This window comes from Neofelis nebulosa, chromosome 2 (genome assembly GCF_028018385.1).
Source record: "Neofelis nebulosa isolate mNeoNeb1 chromosome 2, mNeoNeb1.pri, whole genome shotgun sequence".
NCBI lineage: Eukaryota > Metazoa > Chordata > Mammalia > Carnivora > Felidae > Neofelis > Neofelis nebulosa.
This window is the reverse complement of record NC_080783.1, coordinates 193,334,893-193,353,906: the sequence shown is the minus strand read 5'-3', so window position 1 is coordinate 193,353,906 and position 19,014 is coordinate 193,334,893. Positions and strand designations below refer to the sequence as shown.

The 19,014-nt window shown below is 45.3% G+C and overlaps 1 protein-coding gene across 1 annotated transcript in view; it reads right to left on the bottom strand.

Moving 5' to 3' along the window:
• GNL2 (G protein nucleolar 2) overlaps window positions 1-19,014 on the bottom strand; it is a 26,547-nt gene extending 7,533 nt beyond the window's left edge. Inside the window, exons 1-9 of the mRNA XM_058718023.1 lie at window positions 18,817-19,014; window positions 16,698-16,782; window positions 15,617-15,711; window positions 13,017-13,156; window positions 10,278-10,462; window positions 6,469-6,535; window positions 5,442-5,600; window positions 4,564-4,677; window positions 556-684 (exon numbers count right to left, since the gene is read on the bottom strand). Coding sequence (XP_058574006.1) covers window positions 556-684; window positions 4,564-4,677; window positions 5,442-5,600; window positions 6,469-6,535; window positions 10,278-10,462; window positions 13,017-13,156; window positions 15,617-15,711; window positions 16,698-16,782; window positions 18,817-18,880 — 1,038 coding nt within the window. The 5' untranslated portion in view covers window positions 18,881-19,014. The remainder of the gene's footprint in view (window positions 1-555; window positions 685-4,563; window positions 4,678-5,441; window positions 5,601-6,468; window positions 6,536-10,277; window positions 10,463-13,016; window positions 13,157-15,616; window positions 15,712-16,697; window positions 16,783-18,816) is intronic.

Sequence of the window (19,014 nt, the reverse complement as noted above, 5' to 3'; positions counted from 1 at the left end):
ACAGCTTCCACCAGCCAAGAGTCTAAAACGAAGGCAGAGGCAGGAGCTCCGTGTGGTATCGCGTGATAATAATCCAGTAAACCTTCTCTGGTTTTTCAAGGTACTCTTGGGAGTCTAATACTGTCTGGCCCCTCCTCCTTTCGGGAGAACCACGTTGCTCCTCACTCTGCATCTCAGGGTATGTCCCCCAAACTGCCAGAATCTACCATAACATCTGAGTTTTCTTTCATAACGCTTGCACCAAATATTCTTGGGTTAGTTTTGTTTATCAAAGAAAAAGGCTGGAGTGAACATTTAAAGGAGACTTAAATGTGAACGGCACTTCCCACATCGTGCCAAAGGCACACAGTGCCATACGAACCAGAAACTACTCTCAGTCTTACCAAAATGGGCAGAGACAACTCTGGTAACACTCCAAACTATTATATGGAGACCAAACTCCCAATGGTAGCCTTCACTCAAGAGAAGTAGGTAGAAATCTCCATGCTGTAAACAATCACCCTCTAGGGAAATACAATATGGAGAAGTAAATAAGGCACTTAAAGCCGGACGTACCTTTGTTTCGCCTGCAATGGGGGCCACACTGCAGACTTTCTTGGAGCGCAATGTGTTTATCACGGAGCTCTTGCCAACATTTGGGTAGCCAATGAACCCGACACTGATCTGCTTCTTGTCAGTGTGCAACTGTTCAAAAAGAGAATACACACCACACACACACACACACACACACACACACGGTCATGAACATCCCTTGAGAAAAACAGGTTGTGTTACTTTGCTAATATAAAGAAAATAAGGCAGAAGGGTTACTAGAACTTGATCTAAAACCTAGGCACACGCCACCTACATTGCCTGAGTGGGCTGCACACATACACTTATTAATAAATCAGACATGACTCATTTCCTCAAGTTGTCCATGTGCAATTGTTCTTGAATGTTTTAAGGTTAAAAGTATGTAGGTCGAGAAGCAAAGGAAGAAAGAACTTGTTAGTCATCAATTTAGAACATCATCCACGGATAAAATGTCTTAAGGGAAGAGAACCTCGGCAGATGGCACCAACTGGCAATCCCATGACCCACCCCTCCTCTGCTCTGCACATTTTGCATCTGCATTGCCAAAAATAAATGACAGAAGTTAAAAAAAAAAACAACCTCAGAAGTTAGACCACTGGGTGAAAGTCTCAAGGAGACAGAACTCAACAACTGCCTAAGGCTAGTTGAGGACTTCTAATTCAAGATGGTGGACCCAACGTCCACACTGGCCTCGCTCCTGCCACAACCTCCACTAGGATGACAGCAGTGGGAATGAGCACATATACGAACGTACAGAACCAGGCATATAAAACAAAAGAATGAGCTGGAGATGAGACAATAAAAACAAACCTACAGGGGCACCCGGGTGGCTCAGTCAGTTGAGCGTCCGACTTCGGCTCAGGTCGTGATCTCGCAGTTCGTGAGTTCAAGCCCCGCATCAGGCTCTGTGCTGACAGCTCAGAGCCTGGAGCCTGCTTCAGATTCTGTCTCCCTCTTTCTGCCCCTTCCCCACTCATGTTCTGTCTCTATCTCTCAAAAATGAATAAACGTTAAAAAAATAAAAAAATAAATAAATAAATAAGTAAATAAAAACCTACAATGTTAATAAATCACTACCAGCTAAGTAGTACCCAACCTGACTCACTACAAAGATGAAAGCTAAGTGACAAAGTTAGGAAAATTTAAAACCCAGCAAAAATATTGCCAAAGAATCACAAAATGGGGAATGGGCAGGACAGCTACCACTGAGGGGGTCTGAAATCAAGACTAGCGAGAAGTCTGCAGAGCAGTGACACCACCCCACCCCGGCCTTCCCCCCCAGGGGCACCTAGGTTCTCTGCCCCAGAACCTTACCAGATACTGATTTTTTGGAAACCCTACATCTCTGAAAACATTGCATTCTTAAACCTAAAAGGGAACCTGGACTTGTGGATAACAGTAGCTGAAGGCAAGTGTTCCCAATGTGATTAAATGAAAGTCTAAATAAATAAATATATGTTTTTAATGTTTATTTTTGGGAGAGACAACACAAGCGAGGGAGGGGCACAGAGAGAGGGGGGAACAGAGGCTCTGAAGCGGGCTCTGTGCTGACAGCACAAGCTTGGGGCTCAAACCCACAAACTGAGAGATCACAAATTGAGCTGAAGTCGACACTCAACTGACTGAGTCACCAAGGCACCCCATGAAAGTCTAAATATTGACGAGACCCCCAGGTCCCTACTCCCACTGAGCTCCCGAACCCTGCAGCCAAGGGATTATATACATCCCCGAGCTGGAGACTAGAAAATTCCTTTACGGGGAAACTTACACTGACATCTAGAGTGCCCTCCAACAAAATATTGGCTTTTTACCTAGTCTCCTGACAGGGAAGTCCAGTATTCAACAGTCTACCCCCCTGCATAAAACTTCTATTGGTTGTTTTGTTTTGTTTTGTTTTTGAGAGAGAGAGCAGGCGAGCAAGCAGGGGAGGGGCAGAGGGAAAGGAAGAGAATCCCAAGCAGGCTCTGCGCTGTCAGCACAGAGTCCGACACAGGGCTAGACTGCACGAACCGTGAGATCATGACTTGAGCCGAGATCAAGAGTCAGATACTAACTAACTGAACCATCCAGGAACCCCTACGAGACTTTTCTTCAGTGGTTCACCCTTAGATATGAAGACAGGCGAAAATAACCAGACATTTGAAGTGTGACTCTAGTACTACAGACAGAAAAACACAAACTGGCAGGAAACAGAGTTAATATAGGGAGAGAGGAAAATTTCAAAATACCACCATCGTTACCATTCTCGGAAACAAAAAACAGTTCATCTGTGAAACAAAAATGGGGCAGGGCAATTCTTAAAAGTGAGAGGCAAAATAAATTTTGCGACAGAACAGCTAGATCATCAAGTCAAAGAAACTTCCCATAAAATAGAGCAAAACATCACAAAGGCACTGAAATAAGGAAAAGAAGATTCAAGAATTAAACCAAGAGAGCACACCCAACTCCTGAACCAGAGAAGAGCTGATGGGGTAGAGGGTGGGAGAATTTCCAAGAAATATTACCGGACAACATCAGGCAAAGTCCCATCCAACGCCTAACTCACTGAACAGTAAAAGACCCACCTTAAAACACATCAATGTGCAATTTTAAAACAGGAGTTTCTTTTTTAAGAGCTCCCAGCCACAAAGGACCAAGAGTTGGAATGGTCCCATTACTCAACAGCACAACAGAAGCCACCAGAAGACGATGCGCTGGTGCCCTCGGCATTCTGAGGAGAAACAGTGTGAGGACAGAATAAAGGTATTTCTGAAATGCAAGGTCTCAAAAAATGTTCCTTCTAAGCACTCCTTCTCCAGAAGCTTTTGGAAAATATGTTCTATTTAAAGGAAAGAGTAAACCAGGAAAGACGAAAAACCAAGAAAAAAGATCCTGTGTGGGATCCCTTGATCCCAATGAAATGCTCAGGGTGGCAGTGAAAGGGAACCCCAGGAAGAAGGCTCCGTAGCCGGTCCCGATGGGAAGGGAGGGGCCGAACACTCTCCAAGTTCCCACTCTAGCAGAGGATCTGGTGACACATTAGTGACAAATGACACAGAGCTAATTAACGCCAGAGAAAACAGAAGGTTCCATCAGAGAGGAATTACATTCAGAGTGCTGTGTGGATCAGTGGCGACTGATATCGTACAGTCATGACCACGTAAACGCTGAAGGAAAGACAATCTGGCCAGATGATGTAGAGTGATGCAGGGAGAATGGAGAGAAGGGAGTACGTGTGGGGACAGAACAGCCATAAGAAACTTAGTCCTCATTTTCCACAGCAGAGACTTAACATATAAATATCTAAAACGGCAGGTGGAAGGGCAGGAGGAGATGAGAAATAGAATCACAATAAGGATGTATAAAAAATACGGAAGAAAATACTAAAGGTAACTAACAGCCACGGGTCGGACATGTTCACTCCTGGGAAGCAGGGAAGGGTGGGACAAAGGACACATGTACTTTGTCAGAAGCCAAGGTAGAATGAACTAAACACACGAACACCAAATTGAAGGTACAGAACGTGAAGCTTTGAGAATACCTACAAGGGCGACCTGGCTGCGGGGCTTCCCAGAGAACGACACGGGAGCAGGGACGGGCAGGATGCCCCGCAGGCAGAGGGGACAGAAACTGCACAGGCCTGAGGGCAGAAGTGGCATGGTAGGCTCACAAACCCAGGATGGGGAACACAGCATGGGGAGGGGGCCTGTTCTCAAGCAGAAGACGGACCGTCAGGTGCCAGGGACACGGCAGAAAGGGAGGCAATGCCGGTCAAAGATAGGGGCGATGGTTGAGCCAGAAAACATTTTCCAAAATCCCTTATAACCCCGAGGCTCTAGGAATTTTTACGTTGGAACACACACGTTAGGAACACATACGTCTAGGAACACACACTTCTCATGGGCATGATGGGGGAGGTGAGGTGGGTACCCCTCTGCCACATGCTGGCAAGACAAATGCTTTAACAGCCCCGCAGCTGCACGTTCCCGGAGATGGGTCAGGTCCCAGTACCTTTCCAAACTGCCGGAGAAGCTGAATGAATGCTCCTTTGCCGAAGGGGTTGGTAAGACTTGCATGGAAGGCAAGTGTCGGATAATCCTGGGAGAGGACAGCAACCCAACGTTTCTAAAGTGGGGAGAGAAGATGCTGGTGAGTTGTAACCTGTTTATTCACAATACAGGAAGAGTCGGAGCTTGAGTAACAGACTGCATTTCAAATACACAGCTGTCCTAGGAAATGGTAGCTGTAATTCTTTAAAATGGTTTTTTTTTTTTAATGTTTATATTAGAGACAGACAGAGTGTGAGCAGAGGAGGGGCTGAGCGAGAGAGGGAGACACGGAATCAGAAGCAGGTTCCAGGCTCTGAGCTGTCAGCACAGAGCCCGATGCGGGGCTGGAATTCACGAACCACCAGATCATGACCTGAGCCGAAATCGAAGGCTTAACCGACAGAGCCACCCAGGTGCCTCAAATGTTTTTTGGGTTTTTTTTAAATGAAAGTTAACACTTTGTCTTTTGTCTACACGGACAAAACAATTACAAAAATGCCTTCGTTGTGACTAAATGCAATTGATGTGACATAATATGGGACAGGCCAGCGGCTGTGGCAGCTGTCTCCATGCGAAGGGGCCTCATCATCCGTCCAGGGGATACTGGCAACCGTGCCTTCACCAACCATCAGGGGATAAGAGATAACTCTGCCCCCTGTCAGCGAAGCACATTTTACTTCTGTTTTCAGTGAAAACACTTCCGTGGCTACTATGCGAGAAGTGTGATACTTTACGGTCTCAAATCCTAAAAACCGTGAAACTGACTCATTTACAGAGAACTCAGCCTACGAGGAGCTGAGCGGCCTGGCAGTCTGGCAGTGGATAAGCAGCCGTACTTACTGTTGCCCAGGTTGGAACAAGGTCACATTTGTTAAGAACAAAAATAAGGTGCTTCCAGGGTTTTTCCTTCTTCAAGTAAGTCTCAATGTGAGGGGAACGGGTACCCATCGGATCTCTAGCATCAAGAACTTGAACTACAACATCTGAGGAATCTATCACCTGCAATTCAAAGACGCAAAAGTGATTTGCTTTAGTGAAATGAGAAATGGGAGAGGGATGACATCTAAGGGAACCCAGGGAAAAGAAAGCAATAGTGAGGACTTCAAAACAGGAGTAGCCAAACCTGATGCCCAGTGATCAGAATTCAAAACTTTCTCCATCCTGTGAGTGTAAGAAACTTGTTGAATTTCAAAGAGGAAAACTGACTTAGGTGAAACCCACCTTACTTCGTGATTACTATCGATTATTGAATGGAACCATTCACTTCTTAGATTTGTAAAAGTTTCTGCTGCCACAGCTTTTGTGTATTGTACAAAAACCTAAAAAATTTAGTTTGCCTTCAGGGTGCTGCTTTCCGGTTATGTTACTGTTGGATTATGGGAGTGTGCTTGAAAGCCTCTGTCACCAAGGTTGATCTCTAGCATGTGGACATAAAACTCACCCAGCTGAAGAGTGCTGGACCAGGACTCAGGACACAGAATCTCCCACTAACCAGCTGAGTGAGCCGGGTGAGGAATTCAATCTTTCTAGACCTGTGTTCTTGCCTGTAAACGAGACCGGCTGGACTACGAAACTTAAAAATCCCCACACGGCTCCACCACATACAATAAATGTAAGGTCTGTGTATGGCAGCTGTTACTATTACGTGAGTAATAAAAAGAAATCGAATGCAGTTATCGAGAACAATGGCAGTACATACTATCCCGATGGGCACACCTATCCCATTTTTGTGAGGGAATGAGGACAGAATGGGCAGCGGAGTTTGTGCTTTATTTGACAGATCTTCGATACATCAAGATTAGTTCTCTCATAGAAAATCACGAAAGCCAAGGGGGAACGCTCAATGAGAAAGAACTGCAACTCTTACCTTATAGAGCTCACCCCATATTCTCTTGGACTGTCCCTTTTTATAGATCTCTTCTTGGGCTTCGTTTCTAAATGAGAAAACACTCAAAGTGAGCAAGTGAAGCCCTACAAAGGGTAAGAGGATGTTTAGGGAAGAGCCGGCCATGTGCCACGGGAAAAGGGCACTAAAACTACTTGGAGACGGACCAAGAGTAAATTTAATTTAAAAAGTGATTATATCCAATCCAAATGTCCATCGATGGATGAATGCACTTAAAAATGTGTTGCAAACATAATGGAGTATTATTCAGGAACGAAAAAGAATAAAGTACTAACACAGGCTACAACATGAATGACCCTGGAGACATTCTGGTAATGAAACAAGCCAGACACGAAAGGGCACACACTGCAGGACTGCACTTACTATCAAGTACCTCTCACAAGGGTAGTCAGACTCCTAAGAGACAGAGGTAGAATGGTGGCCACCAAGCACTGGGGAGAGCAGGGGAGGGGACATAACTGTTTAATGGGTAAAGGCTTTCAGTTTGGGATGATGTAAAGGATTCTGGCAGTAGACCCGGAGCAGGGACGGCTGCATAACCACGTGAACGTACTTAATGCCACTGACTTGCAGGCTTAAAAATGCCTGAAAAGATAAAATTGTATGTCCAGTTTACCACAGTAAAAAATGTAAAATTTAAAATAAAGTGACTCAAGAAATAACAGGTGTTGGCAGGGATGCGGATAAAAAGGAACCTTCACCTACTGCTGGAGGGAATGCAAACTGGTGCAGCCACTTTGGAAAACACTATGGAGGGGGCGCCCGGGTGGCTCAGTCGGTTAAGCATCTGACTCCTGATTTCAGCCCAGGTCACGTTCTCATGGTTCGTGAGTCTGAGCCCTGGTCGGTCTCCGTACCAACAGTGCAGAGTCTGCTTGGGATTCTCTCGCTTTCCCTCTCTCTCTGCCCTCCCATAACTGCGCTCTCTTTGCTCTCAAAATAAACCTAAAACCAAAAAAACAGTATGGAGTTTCCTCAAAAAATTAAAAATGGAGCTAGAGGGTGTAACACTAAGTGAAATAAGTCGGTCAGAGAAAGACAATTACCATGTGATCTCACTCATATGTGGAATTTAAGAAACAAAACAAACTAACAAAAAAAAAAGAGAGAGAGAAACAAACCAAGAAACAGACTTTTAACTAAAGAGAACCGATGGTTACCCAAAGGGGAGGTGGGGGGCGGGGGATGGGAAAAATAGGTGAAGGGGATTAAAGAGTACACTTACCATGATAAATAAATTTAAAACATTTAAAAATTTATGGGGCGCCTGGGTAGCTCAGTCAGTTGAGCATCTGATTTCAGCTCAGGTCATGATCTCACGGTTCATGAGTTCGAGCCCCGCGTCAGGCTCTCTGTGCTGACAGCTCCGAGCCTGGAGCCTGCTTCAGATTTTGTGTCTCCCTGTCTCTCTGCCCCTCTCCCTCTCATGCTCTCTCAAAAATAAACATTAAAAAAAAATTTTTAAAGAGAATGGTATATCAATTAAAAACAAAATTAAAAAATTTTAAACCATACATCATACATAAAAAATATGGAAAAATTAAAACAAATATTTTAAAAAGCAACTGTAATTAGGCAACATGTCATAGAAGATTATGAAAAGGATTTGGCAAGACCTGAACCATAATCTACACTCCCATATGAAGTGAAATTTTTCTGATAAGGCTGAGAATCTGTTTATCCACTAGCCTCACAGATATTTACCCAGTGTCTTGGAAACAAAACCAGTCCCCCCCCCCCCCCATTATATACTGCACCTTTGGGAGGGGGAAAAATTCACATCAGCAGAGGCACACAAAGTCCAAATACTTATTTTTATTTTAATGTTTATTTATTTTTGAGAGAGAGACAGCACCAGTGGGGGAGGGCAGGGAGAGGGGGGAGACACAGAATCCGAAGCAGGCTCCAGGCTCTGAGCTGTCAGCACAGAGCCCGACGCGGGGCTCGAACTCACGAACCGTGAGATCACGACCTGAGCCAAAGTTGGATGCTTAACCTAAGGAGCCACCTAGGCGCCCTCCAAATACGTCTAAGAAGAAATGAACTCGCTACCTCTTTTGCTTGGCCTCAGATGGCCTGACTTGCTCTCCAAGAGACGCAGTTAGAAAACAGGCTGCCGACAGCACTGGGGCAGCCCTGGTGCAGGTGAGCAACAGCACCTCTTTGCTGAGGCATCTGGGACACTCACGCGCGGTGAAGAGGGGACACGGCAACGCTTTCTGGAGGGCACCGGGCAGCTGCCTGTCAAAAACACCCATGCTCTCTGACACAGCCATTTCCCCCATAAGAATGTATCTTAGAGGAATAATTAAGGAGAAAGATTTACTCACACGGATGCTTTACCCTAGCCTTATTTACCACAGGGCAAAACTACAAACAGCATAAATGTTCCACAGCGGGACTGTCGATGAGTACTACCATGGAAATCTATTTTTTTAATGGAAATTTATTCTTAATAATTTATAAAAATATATTAAAATAAAAAGTAAGTTCAGGGCACCTGGGTGGCTCAGTCAGTTGAGTGTCTGACTTTGGCTTGGATCATGATCCCACCGTTCGTGAGTTCAAGCCCCGCGTCGGGCTCTGTGCTGACAGCTCAGAGCCTGGAGCCTGCTTCAGATTCTGTGTCTCCCTCTCTCTCTGCCCCTCTGCTTGCACTCTGTCTCTCTCTCAGAAGTAAAAAAACATTTAAACATTAAGGAAAAAAAGGGGGGGGAAAGTTAAAATACACTCTTAAGGGGGCGCCTGGGTGGCTCAGTCGGTTAAGTGTCCAACGTCGGCTCAGGTCATGATCTCACGGTCCATGCGTTCGAGCCCCAAGTTGGGCTCTGTGTTGACAGCTCTGAGCCTGGAGCCCGCTTCAGATCTGTGTCTTCCTCTCTCTCTCTGCCCCTCCCCCACTCACACTCTGTCTCCCCCCAAAAATAAACATTAAAAATTAAAAAAAACCAACAACACTCTTAAGGTATTATAAATGAAAACTGAGTGTAAAAAAGATCCAGAATAATACTAATTCTTGGTACTTTTTGGGTAAGAACTCTATGAGAATATGATATGACAAAAGGTATCAATCCTTCTCCTCCCCCTCCGCAAACATAAAAATGACAAAACACTGCCACCTCTACGCATGTACATACATTTTCCACATCATCTTCAGAAGGTCACAGGAAATTCAAAGGCCATCCATGAACCCCCAGTGGTCCAGAGTCTCTGATTAAGGAAGCCCTGACATTGATGATTTTAACAATTTAATAACATGGTCAGTGGGACTAGGAGTTCTTAGTTTTTGTTGCATTTCTAATTTAACTGTATATTCTAAATTGTCTACGACAGAATCTACTGCTATTATTATGAAGAAAAAAACAATCATGAAAAAAAGAGACCCAGAGAAAACAAGCCACCTCAGAAATTATTTTCCATCTGGCCCCAACGTCACAAATTTTTCTAGTGTAAGGGAAGAAGATCACTATCTAGGAGGTAAGCACCAAGCTTCATATAGGTAAAATAAAGGTACAAAAATATTTTGTTGCAGGGCACCTGAGTGGTCTGTTGAGTGTCCAACTCTTGATTTTGGCTCAGGCCAGATCTCAGTTTGTGAGTTGGAACCCCAGTCTGCCTCTGCGCTGACAATGCAGAGCCTGCTAGGGATTCTCTCCCTCCCTCTCTCTCTCTGCCCCTCCCCTGGCGCATCTTCTGTCTCCAAATAAACTCAAAAAAAAGTTTTGCTGCAGAAGAGCAAATGATGAGAGCAGATGACACCCAAACCGTACCTCACCCCAGGGTCTTCAGTGACCAGGTCACGATCCTTGCCCTGGTCATAGCTCTCGCTGGACATTTCTGCATTTTCTAGAAGAGACTGCATATCACTCGCAAATAAGTTTGGTCGCTTCCTCTGTGACTTAGGGCCGAATGTAGTTTCAAAGCTTTCGGTGTCAAGAATGTGCACCTTGGAGTTCTAAAGAGAAAACAGAGTTTCGCGTAAAGCTAAGGAAAGCACTGAGCAAAAACAGAAAGTTTAAAACCTACCCAGGAAAGGCTTTCCGCTTTTGTTTTTTCAAAGCTCAACCCATACCGAAAACTACAACAGGGATGCAGCCTGGTTTCAAATTTGAAATGCTTAAATAGCAAAAGCACTTGTTCCCCAATCCTAAAGTTCTATAAGCCTCCTTAGAGAAATACAAAAGTAATACAAAGAGTCAAAGCAAATATGAATAGTTGTGTAAGACTTGCCAAAAACTCTGCTTTATTTCATTTATCATAAACTTGAGTCATATGTAATTACGGCCATAATGATAAAAATTAACTTATCTTTTCTTTTTTGAGTTTTCAAACAAGTGCATAAAATTCGCCAAATTCACAGATTTTGTCAAGGACAATTATACTCAAATTTGTGTTCTTTTTTAAACCAACTGTAAATGCCAACTTTTTCTTGGAAGTTAACTTCTTTCGTGGCCAAAAGGAATTGCTTGTTTTGTAAGATGCATTTTAGTTTCAGATAACATTTTTCCTAATTTAGGTAACGTTTTTATTAAATGCACATGGAAAGCCTTCAGATGAAAAACATCTAGCAGAAGTCCAAAGTAATAGTTTAGATGTGATAAAAGGAACCTGATACTAACTAGAACTTGATGTGCCTGTAAAGGAGTTACGGGCATAGGAATTTTTGAAGTAGGATAAAAGTCGAAGTTTGAGTTAGGATCTAACACGTAACAGAACGTTAACAGACGGCAGAGTATAGCCTCAAAAAAAAAAAAAAATCACCCTCTGCCCCTCAGTACAAAGCTCCTCTGTGAGCACCAGCCACTAAACACGGATGATGGACCAGCCCCTATGGCTTCTGACCTTGATCGCCCCCTCCAATTCCTAAAGATCCTTAAGCTGTTGTCATTTTTTTAGATTCTCTAACCCCTCTCTTAGTTCAGTTTTACAGGGGAACCAGGTACTGATGTCAGCGGGAAAACCGTGACCAAAGTTATTCTTGGAAAGCTCATAAATAACCTATCAAGTACAGTACACACACAGATGTGTGTGTGTGAGCCCGTACGTTAACGAGCATCATGCAGCTATAGCAGTATTTAACAAAGCACACAAATAAGTGACAGTATTTTTGCTGGACTGCTACAGAATTATAGTAATTATAACGCACATGTAGCTGACAGTGTAAAAGTTAAAGCATATCTGATTGGACTCCCCTGTGCAGGGATCTAGGATTAAACTTTATAAGGAGCGGTAGATACCACACTAAAATAAAACAGGGAAGGTTTTTCAAGGCCAAAGCAGTAAAGGCATCCCGTACTCTTGAGTATTATCTGCATCAAAATACCAGCTGACTGGTGCAGCTGTCCATCCTTCACTCTATAGATCAGATACTTGGCACCGAGTTTTAGAAGCACTGAACAACCGGAATGAGCAACAAAGCAATAAATCCATAATAAGCCCTCTCTGTTCTCCTCGTAAACAAGATTCAATAGTTTGTTAAAAGATGGCTTTAGGGAGAACAGACCAAGAGAACAAGGGAAATGAGCAACTTGTCTGTGGTTCATGAATTACACTCATGTGTTTCCCTGAAAGAAAACAGTCATTCCACTAATAGGTGCCATTCTTCTAGTCCGTCATAAAACAAAGCATAATTGACAAAACCTGAGGCAATAACCAGGCCTTGGTTTTTATTTTGTTCTGCGAGTAAACAATTTGCTTTGAACTGTTTAATCCATGCATGCATGTCAATGTTTCCTTCCCCTCCGTACATTTGAACTGAGGCTTACGTACTGGCTACATTTCTGAGAATTAATATTCGATGCAAGTAAAAGCGTGCAAACATGAGGCCATTTCTTTGGTTCTGTGTGAAACTCATTCCACTCGAGCAGGATTCAGTCCTCACTGTCCTTCAACCACAGTGGTTAAGAACCAATCTACCCAGCACCCTATCCTTCACTAGAAAGAATTCCAAGGGTCTCACAGAAGCCCAAAGTACATAGCACCAAAGGCCTCCCTCCTACCAACCCAGTCCTAACTCTACATTTCCCCGAAGTGTGAAGCAGTTACCACTTAAACCAGTTTGCCTACCCAAAAAAACCCAAAATACAACTAGTATTAGTAATAGCCATGATCTAGTCAGCTCTAATTAACGGCAGTGGGCTATGACCTCACTGTATGCCAAATGCTTCATCTGGTCACCCAAGGAGGCCGGTTTTCTTGACTTTATAGCCGGGAAGTGAAAGCCCATGGAGATATCTAAGGCTCTAGGAAGGGGGAGAGCAAAGGCTAAGTGGGACCTGACTCCCAAGCCTGCGCTCTGATCCACTAGGTAATGCGCCCTCCTGACACAACGCCATTCATACTAGGGTAAGGCCCTAACACAGATCAAAGGAGAAGTCTCAGAAAGTTCATCAGTACTGCATTAAAGCCACTCTTCCCTATGGAAAAACACAAAAGACAAACATGTTAGAGCTGGATCGGTGTGGAGTGTGCCCACGAAATTCCATTGCCAGGGATATCCTCCAACTTACGTGAGGCTGGATCCGATCGTGGAGAAGAGACATGGGTAGCTTGCTTTGCTTCATGACAACTTTGTACGGATCCTTCATAACTGTGCCCATTTCCTCTTGAAATTTTTGTAACGACGACTGTTTAATCACACGTGTGTTTCCTGTTTTATGGAAGAATGTTGTCATTTATAAACAACTCCTTTTTGATTCTGCATCCTTCTTCCCAAAGACACAGGGAAAGGCAAGACTCTGTTACCCTGGCTTGCCCAAACATCCGATACATCTGTCCCATGTAGCCATTTTCAAATTTAAAAGGGGGGGGGGGGAGTAAAACAAAAAAACTGCCTCTCCTGCACTCATACACTATGAACTAATCCACCAACCACACACACAAAGGGTTTCAAGAGTTTTCCAAGCCCAGTTTCCTGACTGGATGAAACTGAAAAATCAACATCACTGAATGGAACTGAGATTTGACAACTATCCTATACTTCCTGCGAGATCTGGCAAAGAAATCTGGAGCCAATCACAGCTGATGTACTCATATACAAAGGGAATCTTGAAGCACAGAACCTGAGTCACAATTACTGCCTTTAGGGTTATGAGGGTTTGAAGGGACTATTGAGTTCACCAATAAATCCATGCAAGGGAACAAAATAAAGCTACATAACACTAGCTGGGGAACTCCTTGTAAGTGAGGGAGTCTGAAACGCATATTCAACGAAACAGCATGGGCAGCACAAATACAGAACTCAAGATGGTGAGGGCTAAGGGGCCGCTGGCTGCTACACTGCCCACATCTTCCCCCACCTAATCCCCACCGCAGCCCTAGGAAAATAGGGACTATTTTTATCCCCATTTTAGAGACAAGGAAGTCAATCAACAGAGAAGCCTAATAACTTGCCCACGGTCACAGAAATGGCAGAATTAGGATTCACACCCAGATGGTCTGGACCTAGAGTCACAGTCTCCAGAGAGGCTAAAACACCTCTCTAAAACGTTTTCTTTCTTTTTTTTTTTTTTAATTTTTTTTTTTTTTTTTTCAACGTTTATTTATTTTTGGGACAGAGAGAGACAGAGCATGAACGGGGGAGGGACAGAGAGAGAGGGAGACACAGAATCAGAAACAGGCTCCAGGCTCCGAGCCATCAGCCCAGAGCCTGACGCGGGGCTCAAACTCACGGACCGTGAGATCGTGACCTGGCTGAAGTCGGACGCTTAACCGACTGCGCCACCCAGGCGCCCCTCTAAAACGTTTTCTTGCACACCTTCCCGTGTTGCCGCTTCCTAGAGGGTATCCCCTCAAAAGATGTGAGAGACACTCAAAGGTAGTTGTCATCTGCCTCCACGCGCAGAGGTCAAACACCAAGCAAACCATGGGGTGTGACCTGACGTGCCCACGCACCTAGCAGGGACTGAGAGAAAGCCCGGCCTCAACTGGAGGCCGACTTTCCAAAGCAAGAAGCTCTGACTCCGCTCTCTTCGCTCCCGGGAAAGGCCAACAAGAGACCCTTTTGCGGCCAGTGTAGGTGCCCATGAAGAACTGTTTCAAAGGAGCTTCCAGCCAATGCACTTGTGCTTCGAGTTAAAGGCACAGGCATTACCTGCAAGGCACCCTCTGGGCCACCGGAAAGGACGAGATGACAGCTCTCAGGTTCTGTGAAAGCAGGTCACCAAGGACGGACCTATCTGTTTAAGAGGGTTCACTTACGGGGCGCCTGGGTGGCTCGGTCGGTTAAGCGTCCGACTTCAGCTCAGGTCATGATCTCACAGTCCGTGAGTTCGAGCCCCGCATCGGGCTCTGTGCTGACAGCTCAGAGTCTGGAGCCTGCTTCTGATTCTGTGTCTCCCTCTCTCTCTGACCCTCCCCCGCTCATGCTCTGTCTCTGTCTCAAAAATAAATAAACGTTAAAAAAAATTAAAAAAAAAAAAAAAAAAGGGACGCCTGGGTGGTGCAGTCGGTTAAGCGTCCGACTTCAGCCAGGTCACGATCTCGCGGTCCGTGAGTTCGAGCCCCGCGTCAGGCTCTGGGCTGATGGCTCGGAGCCTGGAGCCTGTTTCCGATTCTGTGTCTCCCTCTCTCTCTGCCCCTCCCCCGTTCATGCTCTGTCTCTCTCTGTCCCAAAAATAAATTAAAAAAAAAAAAAAAAAAAAAAAGAGGGTTCACTTACAATGAACAATGAGCTCTTTACAAAAAGAACTTGTTGAGGGGCCGCCTGGGTGGCTAGGCCAGTGAAGCGTCTGACTTCAGCTCAGGTCATGATCTCGTGGTTGGTGGGTTCAAGCCCCACAGTGGGCTCTGTGCTAGCAGGGTGGAGCCTGCTTGGGATTCTCTCTCCCTCTCTGGCCCTCCCCCACTGGCGCTTTCTCTCTCTCTCAAAAAAAAAAAAAAAAAAAAAAGAGAGGAAAAAAAAGAAGAAGAACTTGTTTCTGGAATCTGCCACCACTACTTTTCTTAGCACTTTTGCCACTATGGGTACTTCTCATCCCTTTCTCCTATAACCCCTGACAGTACTAGTCGCCCAAAAGCTTCTGCCTTTCAGACCCCTTTTAGGCCTACCTTTTTCCATACAGTGCACATTCGGTAGAACAAAGTGACAGGGGACAGTGACAGTACTCACCAAACCATTTAATATTTGGCTCCACTCTTGCCACCGTGCCAGAAGCCACGGTTGACTGATATTGCAGAGGCTTAATCACTTTACCACGACTGTTCCTAAATTGAGGAAATAACAGATTTTGGTCGATGACAGAAGAAAGGCAACAGAAAAGCTTGGTTTACAGAATACCCTTTCCATCAAAAGGACCTTTTTTTCTTTTTCTGGTTTTAAATGATCATGAAATACAGATTTCAGTAAACAAAAAGTACTTCTACATTTGAAACAGATTGTCCAAAAGCCATTTAAACCTCTTGCAACAGAGCACGTAATGATTTCTGCTGGATGAATAACAAATAATGCTGATGTCTGAAAATCTGTTTATTGTTTGTTTGCTTTTTTTAAAAAGGAAAAAAAAAAAACGCCACATACTTGAGTTTCTGCGGTAATTATTTGAAGGCCGGTTTAAACGAGTTTTAAGTAGAGGGTGATTTATGCTGGAACTCAAAATTTTAAAACAAACAGCAGAGTAGGTGACTAAGGAAGATTAAGTTCATTGACATTTGTGCTTTAAACACATCTTTCAGAATGGATGAAGAATCTAATTACCAAACAAATTAAGACCAGCTAGCAAAATGCCATGGTCAGCAAGTCCCTGTGGTAAAGGCTGCCTCAGCAGAACTCCCAGTTGTGATGAGTTTCCAAGTGCCACAATGTTGTGATCTAAAGTTTCGCATTAAAAAACAAGTTTTCTGGCTGCTTTCATAACTACAGTCCTATATGCTTTGTGAAAGAAAACCAGATTTCTAGCTGAGGGATATGTAACTTGAGATTTCATGTGCCATTCGTGGAGGGCGAGGCTGTGAGGAATAAAACCTCGATTTGTCCTACAGTCTTGTGACACAATCACTGTTTCACCACCCACTACCCAAGCCTTTAACCGGAACCTTACAATTTATCATAACAACACCCATATAAGATGACATCTGAAAATACACTACTGGTATTTGGGGAAAGCGGGTGTGGGAAGGTCATAGGTTATGAGGTCTCAGCTACAAGTCCGGGGCACGAAGGGAGAGGGGGCATGGCAGTGTGCAATGCTCACCTGCGTTCCTTCTGCCTGTACATATTCAGGCGCCGGATTGTGGCCCGGTCCCTCATGTTCTGGCCTCCTGCTCCCTGTACTCGATCTAGGAAAGACAGAAGTCGACCGCAAGCTATTTGATAACCAAGTTTATTTATTTTTGGGACAGAGAGAGACAGAGCATGAACGGGGGAGGGGCAGAGAGAGAGGGAGACACAGAATCGGAAACAGGCTCCGAGCCATCGGCCCAGAGCCTGATGCGGGGCTCGAACTCACGGACCGCGAGATCGTGACCTGGCTGAAGTCGGACGCTTAACCGACTGCGCCACCCAGGCGCCCCGAAAACCAAGTTTAAATATGCTCATTGCCTCAAACATACCAACTAGCTCAAAGTAGGCAAGCTGCTGCCCTGCCTCACTGCAAAATATCTACTCTCTCCTACGTCGTCCCGACAAAATTATGATCACCGGAAGCTACATGGTATGACAAAGCTGACCTAACCTCTGACCCTCAATATGACTGTGTTTGATAAGAGTTAATAATTGTGAGCATTAATCGTGGCACTGTGTGATCCACAGTACAGGCATCATCTCATGTAATCCATGCAATAACCCTATCAGGAGAGACACGTTATCCTCATTCTGCAAGCTGAGAAACTGAGGCACAGGTGGCCAGACGCCTTGCCGAAGATCACACAGCTACTAAACGGCAGAGCCAGAATTTAAACAAAAGCATTAGACCACTGTCTGTGCTCTAAGACACCTACCTCTGTGGAACCAATACGGAGTGCCTGCTGTACGCAAGACACCACGGAGACTACATATTTTGATACCTAAGTATTCCTTATGTACCAGTTTCTTAATTTCCTAGTGTTTGAGTTTAGTTCCATCAACAGCAACATAGGTGGCAAATCTTGCCTTACATCTCAGAGAGAGAAGGACAAATAAGCATGTTAATACTGGCCTAGCTCTTCCCGTTGAGGATGTCTTCAAGTCACCTGTCTACTCCTGAAGCGATGCAGAAAACAGGCTGAAATCCCAGTGCTGACGGCTCTACTCACCAACTTTGCCAACTGTGATGAGCCACTTCCCTAATTTTGGCCCTGGCCCCTCACCTACAACATTGTAACCCCTAAGGGCCTTTTTGGGTCCGACATTCTGAGATCCCAGGGTACAGAAATTGCATAATTTATCAGCAATCCAGGGAAAGCATTCAACATCAACTAAAGTCATCAAAAACTTTAAACCACATTTTAAAAAAAGGATTATTACGGGCACCTGGGTGGCTCAGTCGGTTGGGTGTCCGACTTTGGCTCAGGTCATGATCTCACAGCTGGTGAGTTCGAGCCCCGTGTTCGGCTCTGTGTTGACAGCTCGGAGCCTGGAGCCTGGAGCCTGCCTTGGGTTCTGTGTCTCCCTCTCTCTCTCTCTACCTCTCCTCTGCTCATGCTCTGTCTCTCTCCAATGGAAGGGACTCCCCCAAAGACTATCTTGTTCATCCCGCAAGTGGAAGCTCAGCAAAGCGCACAAACATCTCCAAAAACATCTTTATTGAAATGATCATTATCCGTCCACCTGCAGTGTTTCCGTGCGCCTTACCAGGTACGATGACTCCAACAGCCAAATGTACAATCCCTTTCTCATTTAAATGGTCAAAGCTAGAGTGGCAGGCAAGTGTGGTCAAGTGTAAAATGCCAGCTGGGTCGGCCTACACCACTTTTAATCTGACTATCCAATTAACTCCTAATCATACAAGTCTGAAACATATTGGGAGAGAGGCTGATCCACCTAGGAACACAAGAGGAGGTCGAGATAACTGCCCTTTCCAACTCAGAGCTTCCCGGTCTCTGCATTTCACAACTGGAGGTGCCCCATGGCTGCCAGGCCCAAGGGTTCACTTTCCCCGACTTTAGAACTGGTGCGTGGCACCTGGCCCTGAGAGGCGTGCAAGATGTCAGCCCTCCTCAGTGCCTGCGAATGAAAAAACCACCTTCTGCCTTCTCGTCCCCAATAGCCACTCGGCTCGAGGCCACTCCAAGTTATTTGCCACCCGGGTATCCCTCCTCCCCCTCGATCCCCTCGGAGCCCTCCCTACCAAGCTTCCTCCAAGCTCCACCCTCCGCGAGCCCCGCCGCCCGTACCAGGGTTTGTGCTGGCCTTGGAGGGGTTGATGGTGCTCCGTCCTTTGTACTTGGGCTTCACCATCTTGCCGACGGGACGGGCACCGGAGCGCTAAGACCGGCCTCTGTCGAGTAAACGAGCTCGTAACTTTCCACGTCCGGCCGAAACGACCCGCGGGAACCACGCTGGACCACGTGGGCGCGGGCGACGTCACTTCC